General features: G+C 37.3%; 1 protein-coding gene across 1 annotated transcript in view; it reads left to right on the top strand.

The window, feature by feature from the left end:
- Positions 1 to 18,541, top strand: part of LOC124608407 (legumain-like) — a 153,030-nt gene that overhangs the window by 66,610 nt on the left and 67,879 nt on the right. The window contains exons 5-7 of the mRNA XM_047139983.1: positions 1,667 to 1,752; positions 6,046 to 6,184; positions 7,361 to 7,430. Of these exons, the coding sequence (XP_046995939.1) occupies positions 1,667 to 1,752; positions 6,046 to 6,184; positions 7,361 to 7,430 (295 nt within the window). The remainder of the gene's footprint in view (positions 1 to 1,666; positions 1,753 to 6,045; positions 6,185 to 7,360; positions 7,431 to 18,541) is intronic.

Raw genomic sequence — 18,541 nt, 5'->3', positions numbered from 1 at the left:
CCCTAAAACCACCAAAAAAAAAGAAAAAAAAAAAACCACTTCCATCTGTTTGGCACAATGAAAGATGCACTCTGCAGGAAGCAATACTTGGATGACAGGGAGGTTAATGATGCAGTGTTACATTGACTCTGATGTTAACCAGTAGACAGCTATGATGCAGTCATATGTTGCCTTCCAGTAAGGTGACATAAGGCTGTCATATTGAATGGATATTGTGTTGAAAAATGGTGTTTTGTAGGCAAAAGAGTTGGTGTATTGAAATCCTGAATAAAACCAACCTGCTTTCAGAAAAAAATATGTCATCTAAATTATTGAATGCCCCTCATATTTTTTATAAGTTCCCCAACTACTATTGTAGTACTTCTGGTCCACTAGCTCAAGTGTCAGTTTTTCTTGGGTATTGGGCCATCAGTACCTCTTTTTAAACTTTTTCTGGAAGTCAAGATGTAAATTCTTTAGAATGAGCAGTTTCCCCTTCAGCAACTTCACCTTCTAAAAAAACCTAGTGCAAATCATTCCATTGCTTTGGTAAAAATTTAGTAAATACTCTTCAGAAGTCTTGGGATGAACTTCCCCATCTGTCTTAAACTTAGCAAATTTTATGGATAAATTAATTCCATTCACAAAATGTGATTCCTCTACCTGCTCTGCAGACCGTCTGTGATTTTCAGTAAACTTTTATTAGTTTAACTCTCTTAATTTTTGGCTAGTTCATACTCTTAGTTCTATCTGTCTCTGTTAGAATGACATGTGCTGACTGGCAATTCAGTCTTTTCAAATACTTTATGGTCAATCAAACATCTACGCTCTCCTACAAAAGTACTTTATCATTAGGAACATCACAATAGTGTTGATATGAACTGAGTCCAAAAATGGTTTATCTTATGTAACAGATACCAGCTGAGGCCATGTATATCAAGTAATTTCTTGTCCCCCATGATGTTGTAGGCTTTGTCACACTCTCACTCTATGGTGCACATGCACATATAGAACATACATCCAAGCAGGAGATTATCTCATTCATTACGAAAATAAACTTATTATAGTGACAATCATCATTTGTCATTTGAAAAAATGCTTATTCAACTCATTACTCCACCAAAGTTGTATGTTCCACTACAAAAGGAACTGTCATTCAACAGAGGATGTGGCCACACAGTAATCAATAGTTTTGTAAGCTTCGTATATACTCCACAAGCCACTTTACAATGTATTGTGGAGTGTACTTTGTACCTGTTTTACCCTGTTTTCTGCCCTGTTCTGTTCATGTGTGAAACAGGAGCTCTGATGTCTAAAAAATGTGACTGGAATGTACTCAGGTCTGAAGACGACTATTAAAGTCAGAGTCAATTACCTGGTGTTATATATTGATATAATCAAATTATTACACACAAAGATGCCCATTTTGTGTTCATAATTTGTGACTGTGTCAATGATAAAATGATCTTAGCCATCATACGGTGCTGAAGAGTTGTAGTGTGGTGTATAAACCGGACACACATGATCTGTCTATGTAAAGATGTGTAGAGCTCATTTGAATTTTATTTTGAATAATGTGACTGATTCATTAAGCCAAACTTTTCTTAACAAATGGTTTTTTTTTTTTTTCATTTGGGGTTTATTGGCTTTCCAGATGTTAATATTTTTATTTTCATTTTGCTCTTAGGATGTTACTCCTGAAAATTTCCTGAAAATTCTCACTGGTGATGCCGAAGGTATGAAAGGAATTGGAACAGGTCGTGTTATACAAAGGTAAGACTAGAATACTGCATAAGAAGCTTCTTTTATAGTATTTTTTATTTTATATGAAATCAAATTACAAATGTGCATAATACCTCTAGTGTATTGTTTTGAGAAACCACTCTTCAGGCTCTTAAACATTTAAATAACAGTGCCACTGACTGTTAGAATGCTGTAAATTATATGATTATTTACTATAACTACTAATATACTCCACTCACCAAGCGGCAGCAGAACACACACATAAGACTGTTGTGATTGGCAAGCTTTTGGAGCCAGTGGCTCATTCTTCAGGCAGAATGGTTGACGAGGAAGGAAGAATGGTGAAGGAAAGGACTGTAGAAGTCTAGGAAAAGGGGTAGATTTTGGGAAAGTAACCCAGAAGCGTGGGTCTGGGTAGACTTACCGTACAGGATGAGAACCCTTCTGCCTGAAGAAGGAGCCACTGTCTCCGAAAGCTTGCCAATCACAACAGCCTTTTATGTGTTCTGCTGCCACATGGTGAATAGATTTTTTATCTGACCAATTAAATAATTTTATCAATTATTGATTGTTTTCGTTGTTATAGTATTATACTCTGGGATCTCAGTTTATATGCCAGAGAAAAATCTGCACAGCAGATTATCTCCGCCCCGCCCCCGCCCCCGCCCCCTACCTCCCCTACTACAGTTGTTGCACATTTTCTCAGTTTGTTGACAATTTCAAAGCTGCACATTGAAAATTGTCTCGAGTCAGTTCTGTTCAAACAGTAACATCAGAGTTAATATTGACATTACATATTTTTGGTTATGTATATCACTAACCATTGGTTTAAAAACTTTGTTTTCATGAACAGACTCATTTCTATGAACTTTTTAACCATTAAGTGTACGTGGTTACATGTTTCTCTTTGTATAAGTAACTCTTTGAAGACACTGATGGTTCTCAAGTATTAATAGGACATATGCATGTACAGTAAACTGATGTACAGAACACTAGTGTTTTACTTAAAGATTCCTTTGCTTAATAAATTCGTGGGACACACAAATCGGTTGGCCAGTAGCCATTAGTTCCCTCCAGGATGCACAACTCCTAGCACATCACACACACACACACACACACACACACACACACACACACACACACACTTGAAGACATTACTACTAACTTTTGGAATAGAAGGTTCCTTTTTCATGCTAGAAAAAGGACAGTAGTTGGGATTGTAGGAAGACACTGCAGAGTATTGGCAGGCAGATCATTCAGAGTCCAGCCTAAGAGGAACTCAGCTTATTCAATGAGGGAGGGAGGCAGGCAAAGATGTAAGAAAAGATATCAAAAAGAGTAGACAGTACATCAGCACTGTATCAGTTTCGCTTCAAAGATGGTAGGAGAGTCAGAAGTAAAGAAGGATCTAGAAGAAAATTAAAACAATAAATGTGGAGAATAAAACCTAATAAATGAATAAAAAGTAGGAACCTGAAGGGACGTATGTATTTTAAACACAAAAAGTTCTGCCAGACATATACGGAGGATGATAGAGTACAGGATAGACCAAATTTTGAGTTCAGGCAGGTAGTGTGAATGAGAGGATGTGCTGGAGAGCAAGCACAGGATGTCCCAAATTCAGACATTTCCATGTCTGTTGTCTTTAATGTTATATGTTTAAAGAAATGGCAGGGTTGAAATGCACACATGATAGTGGTGGAGGAATAGGGCAAGTTTTATAGTGTATCAGATGCAGAACAGCTATCTTGGTATAGGGATGGTAATCTGTTAGTGTCGTCTGGTATGCTAAGGATGTTGCAAAGGAATCAGTAAGGCTTGGTGCTGGATTACAAGGGGGTACTTTTTTTTGTGTGGTGGAGTAGGGGGGGGGGGGGGGGGGGGGGAAAGGAGAGGGAGGTGAGTAGACGGCCCGGATGATTCCCCCCCCCCCCCCCCCCCCCCATCTCAGTAAGGTGGTTGGAGTGGCTGTGACAGAGTAGAGCTTAAGAGAGAGAGGTTATTAATAAAATTGTAGACGCGCTTGTTGCTTTAACAGATATGTTTTCCACATATACTTAACCTGTGCGTAGAGTAGAGTTAATGTGAAAGGGATAGCAGGTGTCTACGCAGATACAGTATATTGTTACACCTTGGGTTTTTTAATGTGAGCTGCATGATAGCCTCAAGGTGACAGAGGTAAACATGCAGAAAGCTCTCTTGGGATTTGAAGGGGGATCAAATAATATTTAGAAAAAGGAGTTGAGCTGTTTGAAGTAGCAGGGTAGTTCTTTTTCGCCATGGCTCCACACCACAAAGATGCCACCAGTGAAACTATATCTCTGAGTGAACTGGGAATACCAGTGTGTGTTGCACAATGCATTATCACTTCGATTTCACACTTCATTACCGAGAAAATGAGTAATGTTTTGAAGCTCCAAGCACAGTTTGGTGATGTTATTCTGTGTAAAACCCAGTTGGGCCAAGAAGTTTTGATATTGTTGTGATAAAGTGGAAAATCAAAGCCTTAAATTGCATTCCTGGACCAGCTTCAATGAAGACAATTCCAAAGCCATGCGTGAGCTTGTGGAAGGCAATTGCTGCATTGCTGGGATTGTATCACAGATGAGAATGTGTTGGAAGGTCCTTACCATTTTAACAGACACATTTGGATATTAAAAATTATTACAAGGTGGATTTCATGCCTTCTCATAGAGGCACATTGGGATCTGTGGAAAGACATATTCAATGACTTCTGAATTGCTTTGAAGGAGGAGAGGCTTTTCTATACCGTATTGTGACCTGTAATGAAACTTGGGCCCATCACTCTACCCCAGAGAGCAAGAGAATGAGTGGAGGAAAGTTGGCAGGGGGGAGGGAGACACCAATCGACGCCAAGATTCAACTATTGGCAGGAAAAGTTTTGACAACTATATTTTGGGACTCACAAGGTGTATCATTAATTGACTACTTGCATGGATGAAGGACATGGGACTGCAAGCTGCCGTACGATGCAGAGACTTCTTATCGCAGCAGATAATGTCATCAACCAATTTGCGGTGTCCTCCTCCTGATTAACAATGCTTGGCCGCATACAGTAGCTCTACCTCATGGAAAACTTGCTAAGCTAAACTGGAACCTTTTGGATACCCATCTTACTTTCCAAGACATTTCCTCCACTGAAGAACGCATTAGGGGCTAAGGTTTTGAAGATGACACTATGGTTGAATAGTACATGTGCACTTGATTAATGTGTCACCAAAATTTGCTCTTCCATAAGGGGTTCTGGTTGCTGTCTGAGTGAGAAAATGCTTTTCTGTTAACAGGAACTATATAGAAAAATAAGGCATTCCATTTGTATTGGTAAGAATCATCAGTAAAAGCATATGGTTTATATTTGAATTCCCCTTGTTCATCTGTGATTGTTGTGATGCTTTGTTGATCTTCTTTCATGTTGGACTGAACTAATTTCCAAAAATTGTCGATGCTACAACATTTATACCCTGTAATAACAGTCCCAAATATACAATGGTTAATGCTAATTTACATTGGACAAGTTGATATTAAAGGGGCTTATTTTTGTGAGACGACTTCTCCCATACATATGATTGGTGACCTTAATACTCTTTTGCTGAGCAAAATGTTAACCAAAACAATGTGATTGGGAATGTATGAAACGAAATGTTCATGGGAGGGTTCCTGTTGACAGTTCTCTTATACATGAAATGCGTACAAGGAAGACAATTGAGTCATGCTAGAAACACAGAACCTGTACTACAGATTGATGAAAATACGCAATTAGATCAGGAAGTCTTCTGTGACAAATATTCATAACTGCAAGATGAGTTTCCATGCAAATAAAGCTGTCCCCAATGCAGATGTTGGTTTGAGCATTGCTGTGCTTTATTATGTGTGGTACTCTTGGAGGTGGCATATGTTCCTATGGCCTTCCAGCCAGTCATAGGGTGCCTATGGTTTAACATGGACTCTGAACCACAGTACTACTCAGTATCTTTAGCAGTTAAAAATATTATCAGGTGAAATAGGGGATAAGTGAGTGATAAAAATCTTACGATTAGCCAGGGATAATATCCCAGACCATTTGATCCTTAATCTGGCACTTAACCACTGAGACTGTTTTATTGGAAATAATATATTTTTTTAATCCAAGGAACATAAGTCTTTTCGGTGAAAGTTTTTATTTTATAACTCATACTTTTTTTATCAAGTTTGGATTTTCTGTTCTTTTGAGATTCATTAATGTATATCTTTGATTTTGGTTGAAGTAAGTTTGTTCAACAGATATGTCATGCAGCAGCACTAAAGTATTTGTTTTTATTTCAGTGGCCCAAATGACCACATTTTTGTTAATTTTGCAGACCATGGTTCTGTAGGATTCCTTGTTTTCCCTAATGGGGAGCTGTATGCTCAAGATCTTGAGAAAGCATTTTTGAAATTGGTGGACAATAAAAAATTTTCAAAGGTTTGTGGTATCTTTATTAGCATAACTTCTAGTAGTTACTAAGCACAAATATTCAAATGGTAATGGAACAGTGCCTCTCATGGTGTTTTTTAACACTTAGTGTTAAGCATCGGAAATAAAAGGATATTCCATTTTTAAAATGTTTGTTTATTGACCTATGTAATTTTTCTGGGTTAAAAAAGGCGTTGTAAATTTTTCAGAAGCTTTTGTTTTGGTATTACATTCTTATGTTCTGTTTTGACTGTGTAGAACAGATTGTTAACATTTTCCCCTCATCATTTTTTAAGTGGCTCTTTATATGTGTCTTATATTCTCTGATAGTTTTCTTTTCTTTTTTGTGTTTGAATTTATTTATTTTCTGTTTTGCTCATTGCTCTGTTGTTGATTTGTCTTCTGACTGTTTGGCCACAGTTGAAGAAACTTTTCGGTACCGTACCTGACATTTTGTCCAGAGCTGTGATGGATGAAACATCAGGAACTGAAAAGTTTCTTCAACCACAGCCATACAGCCCAGAAGACCCATCAGCAACTATGGTATCTGGTTATGAAAGCCTTTATTCTACAATTACTGCTCTGTGCCTGTAAACATTTTGTTTGCCCGTGTCTTGAGTCTTGAGTCTTCAAGATTAATGTTAGGCATACATTTGGATTTTATCGTTTTCCTTGACAATGACACTGCTTGGAATGCATTTCTCCAATTTATCTTACTGATCAAGAAGATGGGCTTATATAAGTTGCTGCAGATTATGAACATTTATATACTGCAATTCAGTTTGTTAATTATAGCTTCTACTTAGAACTCAAATGTCTTTATAGTTCAATGAACATTTGAAGTGCTCTCTCACACAGGAAACAGAAGATGATTGAAATTACTCCTGATGTGAAACTGTATTATATGAAAAGCAGCAATTGACCTAATCAACCTTAGCAAATACAAGTTGACAAAGGCTCATGGACTATTTTTTGTGTTAATAAATCATCTTGAATAATGCTCCTATAGGAGTATGGAGGTACCATAAATCTAAAACTTACCTGTATTTGAACGTCTTGTATTTTCAAAATAAGCAGATCTTTCTAAAACCATTTGAGTTTTTAATCTTACATGCTTTAGTCTCCAAGCTTTGTGTGCAATAATAATGTAATTGGGTATTAATAAAATTTTAATATCTTTCACAGATGGTGGTGTATATAGAGGCTTGTGAATCTGGATCAATGTTTGAACACTTGTTGCCTGACAACGAGAACAGTATGTATTTAAATCGGCCTCTTCATGACTGTGAAACTCATTTTTGCTTTTAAATTTGTGGTTTTAAAAATAGATGCAAGTAGCTACATGCTGTGAGATAACTACTGCTAGATGAGATTATATTGACATTTTGAAACAGTTCTATTTGGCTAATTGAGTGGTAGCTTGTAGACTCTTTCCACAAGTTTAGATGGAAGAAGGATAATTAGTAAGCCTAATCTTTTCAATGACACTGAATTGTTAGAAGCAGAGGATGTATCCTGTTTGTTCTTAATTACCTTTAGTTACGTTGCATTGAAAGACATAGCCAGACTGAAATTTGCCGTTATTTGTGCATCATTATGAAGATGTAAATTGCAGTTAATGCTACTGTTTTTATTAAATAGATTTTACTTTTTCAGTACATAGATAGCAGATAGCATGCTCTAAAATCAGTTAGCTATCAATGTCAATAGATTAGCATTGGTCACAGTATATTCTTAGTATACTTTACAAAATCAGCCTACAGAAAGTTATACATAACTGTATTACATATCTCTTTCATAATGAAAAGCAAAATTGAAGTTGCGAATTAGAGTACCTGCAGAATACTTGTGTGTTCAGTGCCTTCAAAGTAGGACCCACTAATGTTCACCCATGTCTGCAACTGTTTCTTTCTTGCTCAGAATATTTGTACACATCGTTTACTGGGAGACTGCACGAGGGCTGCCCATTTTCGTAGCCTCTGGCTGAGGAAAAATAGTGAGTTAATTAATTTTATGGAACTTGTCATAGAATAAGGCTGCAGTTAAAGATGAAAAATATTCACACAGTAATATGCTGTGACAAAGGAAATGGTCAAAAAAATTTTAGCTTCACTCTCATGCCTTGGTTGGTTTCGTTTCTTTGATTGTAAACATTTTCCTGAATACTCGTTTTGACCACAGGAAGTCATTCTGTTCAGCTATCTCATAAAGGAAGCCTGCATTTTCAGTGCCATTTGGTAGTGCAAGCTCTGTTTCTAATTGTGAATGTGGCACATGTACATTGTTCACTCTGGCGACATGCTTTAAATGGACATTTCAAGCTTAGGGTATGCCTTGTCATTTTACGGTGAAAAGGTTTTTCAGCAAGGGAAGTACTGTACTTACCTAAATATAAGACTACTCTAATTTAAGACCACCCCCTTTTTTCTTCAAGAGGCACCCTGAGAAAAAATTATTTTTACATATTTTGACTAATCAAAATTACAAACTGTTTTACTACGTAAAAAGTTAATGTTATACCTGTTCTAAATTTATGCCATTTATTGATTGTCTGCATTTTGATAACACAATGAGAAATAAAAATAAGCAAAAATAAATTATTTACATTAATTTGCAGACTGCTTTCTTTTCACATTTTTCATTTAGTAATCCTGTGGTCTGTGATATCACTATTTTTAATTATCATCCTAATAGCACAACTGTCAAATTTATTGTCACAGCTTTTTCTTCAGAGTATGTTAAATTTCTGGGTTTCTGGTTACTGTGAGACCTGAGAACACAGCTGCGTTTATTCGAATACATATCAGATTTCGCTACTAGACTGAAATCAGAATGTTGCAATGTCTCTTGCTTCCTTACATATTATCTGCCCACTGCTCTTTCATTGGCTGTGTAGAACCAGCAGTTGACTCACTCCCATATGTTCCTGTCAACACCATTGCAGCACAAAACACATAAGTATGCCACTGGCAACTATCTAGACTTTTTCTGCCTCAACAGAAATGAATACTGTTGTTGGATATTTGTCCAGTTTTAAAATCAGTTCAATTCTGAATGAAAATAGATTCAGGCAAACTCCAATTTAAACACGGTTAAACCTTATATAATTTCTTATACTTTCCCAGCAATTCATTTTCATTTTGCAGAGTTGTGTGTATTGCTGGTGTTCCACTCCTTTCCTTAAACCTCTCCAGTCCTTTTCTTTCACCACTCTTCCTTCCCCTTCAGCTTGTCTGCCAGGAGGAGAAGCCACTGGCTCCGAAAGCTCATACAAGTTAAACTCTTTTGCATGTGTGTGTTCCCCAGATGCCTCTTGGTTAGTAGATTTTTTTTATCCACCCATTTAAATTATATTAAAAAATGATATTTTGACGTCCAAACTGGTATCACTGTTATCCTTGCGAACATTTCGTAGTGCTGTGCTTGAGCAACTGTGAAACACAGACTGCAGTATCTTCACCAGTGCAAGTCATACTTAAAACAGTAACTAATAAGGGTGCAATCACGGTTCAGTCCAATTTTCGAATTTTTGTTCATCCGATGACCTACTGATATCTGTTCGTACTATCTCCATGAAGGGACTTGCTGGCTGTAATTTATTTTGTGACCATAATTAATGCAAAATGATTCATTTCATTTGTTAGATATTTCTTTCTGGATTAATTTTTCTTCTTGTTTCATCTGAATTCATCATCATATTCTAAAGCTGATTAAAAGCTGGTTACGTTTTTACCCGGCATTCTAACATGTGAACAGCAGGTGAATTTCTTATTTATAACCCACTTAGTAAAGCATTACTGTCTCTCACAGTAAAATAAAGACTGTTTGCTGAACAAGTAATGTTTAATGAAGGACTATATTTGTGCTTTTGAGTGTTACCTGTCTTAAAAAGCAGCAATAAGTTTGTACGTGATACCCATACATGTACGAGAATTCTTATTACAGACCTATTCAAATACAATAAGAGTTTGTACTATAAGATGATAGAATGTAGTACTGTTTCCTTCCCTGTTCACAAAATTGCCACATTTTAAACAGAGAAATAGATTGTTGTAGTGGCTAGTTCATGGCCTCCCGCATATCCCTTTCATTAGTGCAGGGTGTATACGGCCTGGGAAATCTGGGAAAAATCCGGGAATTTTTCATTGTTTTTGTTTTCAGTTAAATGTCTGTAATTTTGATTGGTAAGAACCGATACTCTATCAAAGGATATTACTGTATCCTGCTAGTGCAGAATAATAATGCAGCAATAAAACATGAACGAGAGGAAAAATGAAAATAAAACTTAAATTGCAAAGGAAATGCGCCATCTACAACAAGAAAGCAGTGCTCATACAAGTGTCTCCCAACAGCAAAATGTGTCAAGGCTTTAGGAAGACTATGCAATGCTTCGTAACAACAAATAGCCTCCGATGTGCGTGACGTCACAACTGTTTAGATTAGATTCGTTTCAACACTTACGAGCGGGATCATACGCATGCGCAGTTGAGTAGTACCTTCTACCGCTTCTGGCTTCAGAATTGTGGCTGTTGGCTGTGAAAGCAGTCGCAGCAAGCAGCTAGATGCTACCGGGAAAAATGTTTTGCAAAGCGCCTACCATCCACCGCACGTTGGTCTATTGGTTATTCATATGACTTTGAAACGCATCCCTGCCGATTTTTGAACACATTCTAAGTTGATTTCTTAATGAATCATAAGTTGATTTGTGAATGCGTTCATAGAGTACATGCTGTCTCTGTCAAGGGAATCTAGAAACAAACTTTCCTGCAGACAAAAGGGGCTGTATGAGCTGAGCGGAATAAAGCCAAACAGATGAATGCCAAGCGCTGTCTCATTATGTGGTTGATTGGGTTTGCGAATGATCAGCGTTGTTGTAATTACTAGTGAAATCCATAGATTCAGACTACCAGAGTGAAAATAAATGACTAACAGGAATAAGAAATAAGAAAGATTACGTATTATCTTATCGGGGTATCCAAGAAAATGAAATTTTGACAGAAAATTTTTGACTAGGTCGCTGACTAATAAGGGCCAGTTGTGCAGTCCCCAACTAGCAGCCACTTTAAGTTCTATTCTGAAGTAGTGCGGAAAACACGTTGAACGAATATGTAACAACGCCTAACCGGAGAATAGTCGCGGGATAACTAAACCAAGGATTCTGGCAGTTAGTGAAGTTAACCGGCGAATAAGCTTTGACATTGGCAGGAATAGTTACAGAATTAGTGATGACAAGACTGTTTGTTAGAACGCGGAAGGAGAAGAAACGGGAACATCACACAAATTATGGAAGAATATGATGATTCCAAATTTGTATAATAATTTCGTACTACTACTTTTCGATCCCATGATTGAGAAACTAGAGTGTATGAATGAATTGTGAAACTATTTCCTAACGTCACGCTTTTTGCTTGCTGTAGGCCTAATAGGCATTTGATATTGGTACTTTGTGAATTATATTCTGCCGTGTTATAAAAATGATCATTTGTGCCAAAACAGTCTCGTTTATTTGGTGTTTGTTGCAGTAGATAAAGGCCTGTTTTGTTTTATACAGCAGACAGTGACAAAAAGACGTAATCAGATTGAGAAACCACACCAATCTTGTGTCCTATTTGTATTAACAGCTTTTTCAGTATTAGACAATGACATTTCGAGTTTTCATGTAGCAAAATGCTTAACGAACTTTGATGAAGTAATAGATTCTTTCGCAGAAACGAAAGCACCCTATGTAAAGCTGTAGCAAGAATCAAGAAAAAAGAATTCTAGGAGCTAAGGATTGAAGAAATTTGTGCTGTCTTGCTTGTCTTTACTGGTTTTATGTATCCTATATTTAATTTTGTCACACAAAGCAGCAAGCTGTTAGCTAATAGGGAATAAAGAGTGCAACTTTTCTGAATAGTTCTTTTTTAAAAGAAAGAGGGGCAGGGTGTCAAACCGGCCGACTGGGAGCAGGAGAGGCACCACAGGACATTTTAATTTCCTCTGTCCTGAATATAGTTTGATGGCATCCATTACAAAATATACGCGTTTCAATTCCACAAAGCGAAATACAGTGACGTGTGATAGAAGAATGCTGAGGGAAGAGGCGTGGCACTGCACTTTGTCACACTTAAGACCAAATAACGTCTTACATTTCCTCGACCACATATGTTTTATGCATCAGACTTTTCAGAAAGATGTGCGCTACATAATGAACGTATTTTTGAAAATTCGATTTTTTAAAAATTTTGTCGTCCTATCCCAAATGCTCGAGAAATGGGGTGGGGGAGGGGGGGTGGGCCACCACTATCCAGTCTTGCTCCGGTTCGGAAATATCATAGATCTGGGGCTGATGCGCAGAGCAGTCTGACTTAAAGTGGGGAAGTGGGTAGTCTCCACGTGACCCGTTTTTACATTTAGTGGTTTCTCTGTTTCCTCTTCATTTACAGCTCTCACGTCAAATGAAAACAAAATGGTTTTCTGTGACCGGGAGTTATCAAGTGAATTAAAATACATTCACATAATTATGGAAGGCTAAAATATGTTATTAGTTTCAGATTTGATTTTATTTCCATCTTTCTGACAGTCAAGCATTAATTCCTTTGCAGAACAGTAAAGTTATTTTTGTCGATTTGAAAGAAATTTTCTTTTATTAATCTTTTCTGCTGAGGCAGTCAATATATTTGAAATGAAGTGTTTAATTCCACACCATTGGCTAGTTCAACTGTTCACTGCATTTCAAGTGCACATTTTCATAAATGCCATAATAAAGAACCAAACATAATGCAATACTGGCACTCCAAGAAACTTTTACATCCCGAAAACCTCAATGAAAAGCTTAATATCAGTTTGAGGCCTACTGCACTTGGAATCTTGACATACAAATGTGCACTTTAAATGTGCATATTTCAGTATGGGTCACGAAATTCCTATGCTCTTGGAGTACCCTCTGATGTCTTGTTTCTTTTATGATATATTGTAAGATCTTTTACATATTAACACATACGAACATATGGGCCTACTACGTCGTCGTAGCTGGGCAAGCGTGGTGGCACCTGTTACCTGGCGCTATCTGGCAACTGCTGAAACGAACCTATTTCTAACAGGTCGCGGGAAAATATTGCAGATGATGGTTTGAAAAGTGTTACTTTCAAAGTAAATTTCCTTTTACGTAAGTTGAACTATGAGCGAGAATGTTCGATGAATTTCGTAAATCAGAGCGCGTTTGACTCTGATTTAAAAATCAACTCTTTGATGACTAGCCATTTACATGAATTTCGAGCCCAGAAGATCAGACATTTATGTCATTATTGAAATTTTACTGGCACATTTGTGTGATGTATCTTAAAGTGTAATACACGCATAAAAGACCAACATTATATGTGAAAGCTTGGCTTTTCTTGCAATGTATTAACCTTAGAAACCAATATTATATGTGAAAGCTTTGCTTTTCTAGTAGCAACTCTGTGTATATTAATTTAAACCATTAACACTTCCTGTTTGTGTGTTCACGCTACTTAACAGTGATGTTGCTATTGGCTGACTACATCACGTGTCCTAAGCTCTGAATATCCACTGTCATCGGCTGACAGGATCACATAGTGTGAGCTATGACTGGCTTACAAAAGCAGATCGCAATCTCGATTTCAATGCTTCATAAAGTAATATGCGGTGTTTGGTGGAATTCGAATTTATACTTTTGTAATAAGAAAATGTGCAGCGTACACGTTGCTGTACATCTAAGATATTTCCAAAACATGTCTTTTTTCCCCTAAGTTTCGTTTTCTAAAGTGCCAGGAAATTCTACACCCATGTATAAAACCATAACCATTTAAAGGTATGATAAGTTATACAGTTTCGAGAGAAAGTATAGTGTCAGTTAACAGGGAAAAAGTATGTTTTCACCTGGGAGAAAGTGTATTTTTAACCGGGAAATCTGGGAGAAATCTGGGAATTTTTTTTCCTTGTCCGCATATACACCCTGTAGTGCCATGCAAGTCAGGTGTCACGTGATTTTTCGAGCAATGTGGCTACTGTATCAAATGCTTTCGCATATTGGTAAATTGAGAATGTGTTCAAACACTAGTATCGTTTGCCCATTCGTGTCTTTCCGAATTCTTTAAAGTAAATCTACACATGATCTCAATAGCCAATGCTTCTTTTATAAATTTAAGAAGACTCCTGTATACTCTCTTGAACAGTGTAAAAATGTTAACCTCAGCAACAGTAGTTACAAGATGACCTTGTATTTTTCAAATGACGAATTTGGGGAAAAATCTCACCTTATATGTAAATTTGGTATATACATACACCAAAATGACATCAACGTAAAAGTTTCCTGGATATGGTACCATGTCATATTGTATAAAACTACTGCTGTAGAAAACCAACAGAGGTTACACTCTCCCTCCACCACAGTAACCTATTAAAATAAAGTTCCCTCTCCTTCTTCCTTAAGAAACCAATGAGATAAACTGTCTTTTTCAAATTAAGACGTAGTGGCATGTGGAGTAAACAGTAATAACAAAATATAAGGGGCACTGCATAACTAGAACACGCCAGTGGACCCAGAAGGAGGCCGCTGTAACTGTGGCCGAAATATTGGTTTTCTCCAGCAGTAGTTTTATGTAGTGACATGGTACCATACCCAGAAAACTTTTATGCCAACTGACTCTGGCCGTGGAAGCCTACGCAATTACTAAATGACATCATTCATTCACCGGATGTCATGAGACACAAAATGTGAAAAAATATGCCTCGTATTGATCTTCTGCAGATGACACAAGCAGCTGGAGGAAACTGGAAAGGCTGTGTCAAGCCATACAGTAGTCAATTGTCTACATACGAGCAGTTAAACTTGTGGATGTCCATTACAAACAACAGTACAATCAATCATGCACTGTGCTGTATTAGATTAAAGTTTAGTTCCTTCAACTTGTATATGTTTGAACATTTCAGCTGCTTCCTCTTGAACTTCTCTAATTTCAACAGGTATTTCATTAGTACTAAATTGTGACTAATATAATGCCAATGTCTGAATAACGTGCTGTCCTGAACTAGATTCTTAAAGCTTGTACTACGAAAATATAATCTAGTAGATATCTTCTTTGATTCCCTGGCATACTGCAGGCATAGCAAGTAGAAGAGAAAGTGTGTTGACTCTCCTAGTTCACTGGTTCTGCTGCAAGAAGTCAACTGCTCTGTCTGTGACTCATGGAAGTGCATGTTACCAAGGCAGTTGTAGCGCACAAACTGATTCATTCAAGAAATTTGTCTAAAAAAAATGAAAAGTATGTGGACATCAGTTGTCTGCAAGTTCAGACAATTTCCAGGCAGTCTACGAAGTTTGGAAGACTTCAGCTCCTTTCAGATTTGTTTAATGCCCATGAAGGACCAGCATTTCATTTAGTGAAGAATGCTATTCTGTTTCATTTATGTTTTGTGAGCCTCTGCAGGTTTGTACAAAGTATCCTTAGGAAATGAGAAGTTAATTGTGTCCTCTAAATTGGTCATACATCTCGTGAATGATTCCGTTCATTCACTGCCTTTCAATCCTTCCGCTTCAGTTTCCTGAAGAATTTTATTCCATTGGCTACCGACTAACTACAGAGCTAATCTTATGTTCATTCATTGAAATGACGACGGATCCAAGTTAACGTGTAGCAAACTTTTAATTAATTATCTTGTTCATAAACTCTTTGATATAAATTATAGTCAATATCATCATTGAAAAGTGCTTCTGCTTTAGCACAAATATTATTCCTTACACATTTTATTAAATGAATAGCGTCTGAAAATCCCAAATTCTTTTTGTTTTGTCAACTGGATTTTATACAGAGCAAGTAACTTTATTTCTTATGCCACTAATTCCTAGACCTTGCCAGACCTTTTTATTCAGTTGACTGCCATAAGAACAGTAATACTTGTTCCAGCTTGCTCTAGCTGAATAATTAGTTGAATCAGCGTCTGCGAGACGAAGTCATCTGGATTTACCAACGCTTACACAGCAGCAAGTTAGATCCAGTTATGCAGTAGAGGATCTAACAAAAACACCAGAGCATGATTTTCAAGTTTATTCTTATAGTCTTCTGGAGTATAGTTCCCTAAATTGACAAAACTATCAACTTCGAATGAAGTGGTATTGAAATGCAGTTCTTCTTGGAGCTTAACTTCATCAAAAACCAGCACACCTAAGTGTCTGTTTTGATCTCGTTTTCCCCGAAAATAATTCTTAATTGCTTCCACGGCCTGTGTATTGATTCCGTATGAGCATTTGAGATCCTTTACTATGTTTCATAGATGTGTTTCAGAAGGACGTGGCAACAAACCATGCTTCAAACAATCCTTTGGGCAAGATAATTTTTAAGAGCACATTGTCCAGAAGAAACTTGTTATCATGTCACATTCCTGTATTGTTTCTCGATTGGCATTTCATTATCATTGTGTCTACAATGTTTTTCTGTTTCTTGCTGAGTTTAGAATGATCTAGATTTGATTGAAGCGTAGTATTCGTCTGAAAGCTGCTTTCACAGAAAATATATTTCAACATTCAGTGTTCATAATTTATTACTTAACTGCACAACTTCCAGTTTCTTAACTTTAATGTTCTTTTCAATGAAAATACTGCTGCATCTGTACCTTTCTGCTGTGTAAAGTTTCCTTGACAGAAGAAACATAGAGAGACGTCATAACTTCTCATTCAACATTTCCTTTGCAGCGGCTTCTCTCCTGTGGTGTTTCACTGGTGATTTTCTGTTGTGTAATACTGTCAATAAATATTTCAGTGAATTGGGAAAGAAATGAGGAACCACTTCCGGTTTTAGAGACTACATTTGTCTTGGAATTTTAACTTGTTTACTAAAGATGACAAACGAGTCTGCTTTTATGAAAAGTTTGCCACCAAAATGAGAATCTCACACAAAACAATTGTGAATCAGATCACTGTCTTTCCAAGGTATTGCTCTCTCCCATTTGGAAAACTCTACTTCATTTTTTGGAGGTCAAAAAAAAAAAAAGTTTACCCTTCCTTTCTGTGTAGACAGATCTGCATGCTGGAATAAAACACATAGGCATTTCTTCTTCTTCTTCTTTAAATACTAAGAAGTACCTATAACTCTTAACGCCACTTTATCACTAAAGCCTTCATCTCAGCAACATTCACTCACAACACTGTAAACAAAATCGCAAAATAAGTGCAAACACTACCAACACATACCTCCTGACATGGCAGAACCACGTCAGCTTAGGCCTCAACCGACAGTGCAGCTCATAGTTCGCAGGCACATCACGTGTTCTGTGCTACCTGTATTAACGTGTTGGGGGTCAGCACACTTTCTCTTCTACTTGTTGTGTTGCAGGTACACTTCCATTTCAGCAAGTTTTCGGAAAATGTACTTGCAGTGACTGTGATGCAGTGTATCTTGGTGTGCTGCGATCAAACTGTACCACTAATGTCTGTTCCTGCCTTCACAGATGACTGCTTACCGGTCTCCCATTATAGTTAAATTCTCATCTCCTTTGACATATTTTACTAACTCATTAATATTATCACGTACTTTCTCAGTGTCGCTATCATTTGCATATGTTGCTTGTAAGTTCATAATATTTGCTAACTATCCATTCAATTCCACCATCAGTATTTATTCTGTTTGCTTCGGACAACTCTTTTCTTTGTCGACAGTTTCCCTGTCTATTATTATTCTTACTCCTGCCATTCCACTACCTCCAGAGAACTTGCTCTACTAGCTGCCATATCTCACTAATTCCTGAAATAGCTGACTTTTTCCTTTCCATTTTTACCTTCCAATTTTCTATTTTCCTACACTCTTTTAACATCTTAGCATTCTGCACGTCCATCCTAATTAACATTCTTGCACTCTGACAGCTCATATGGGGCGATACTGTTTTCTGTGGTTTCCCTAAACTGCTTAAGGCAGATGCCGGAATGGTTCCTATGAAAGGGCACAGCTTATTTCCTTCCCCATACTTCCTTAACCCGAGCTTGTGTTCTGCCCCTAATGACCTCGATGTCAACAGGATGTTCAATGCTATTCTTCCTTCAGGCGCTACCCTCCTGTAGATCAAATGAGTGGAGTGGATATTTTACCTAGGAGGAAGCCATCAATACATCTTGCGGATTTTCTGTAGAGATCTGCATTTACTAGGGAAGGATAATATGGTGGCTCCTGGTTGCCTTTGACATGAAGCTGTTAAAATTTGTCCTGACTTTTCTTGCTGGTAGCACTACAGTTACAATACAAAGTCTCATTGATTTCTGTCAGTTAATGGCCATTGGAGAAGGTGATGTATTCCTTGAAAATGAAGCTTTTGTTTGTACCAAGTTCAGCAGAAAGGGCTGCTGCTTTCACTCTTTGAGCTGTGTTGCTGATT

This window comes from Schistocerca americana, chromosome 1 (genome assembly GCF_021461395.2).
Source record: "Schistocerca americana isolate TAMUIC-IGC-003095 chromosome 1, iqSchAmer2.1, whole genome shotgun sequence".
Classification (NCBI taxonomy): Eukaryota; Metazoa; Arthropoda; class Insecta; order Orthoptera; family Acrididae; genus Schistocerca; species Schistocerca americana.
The sequence above is the reverse complement of the archived record's forward strand: the minus strand, read 5'-3'. Positions and strand labels throughout refer to the sequence as shown.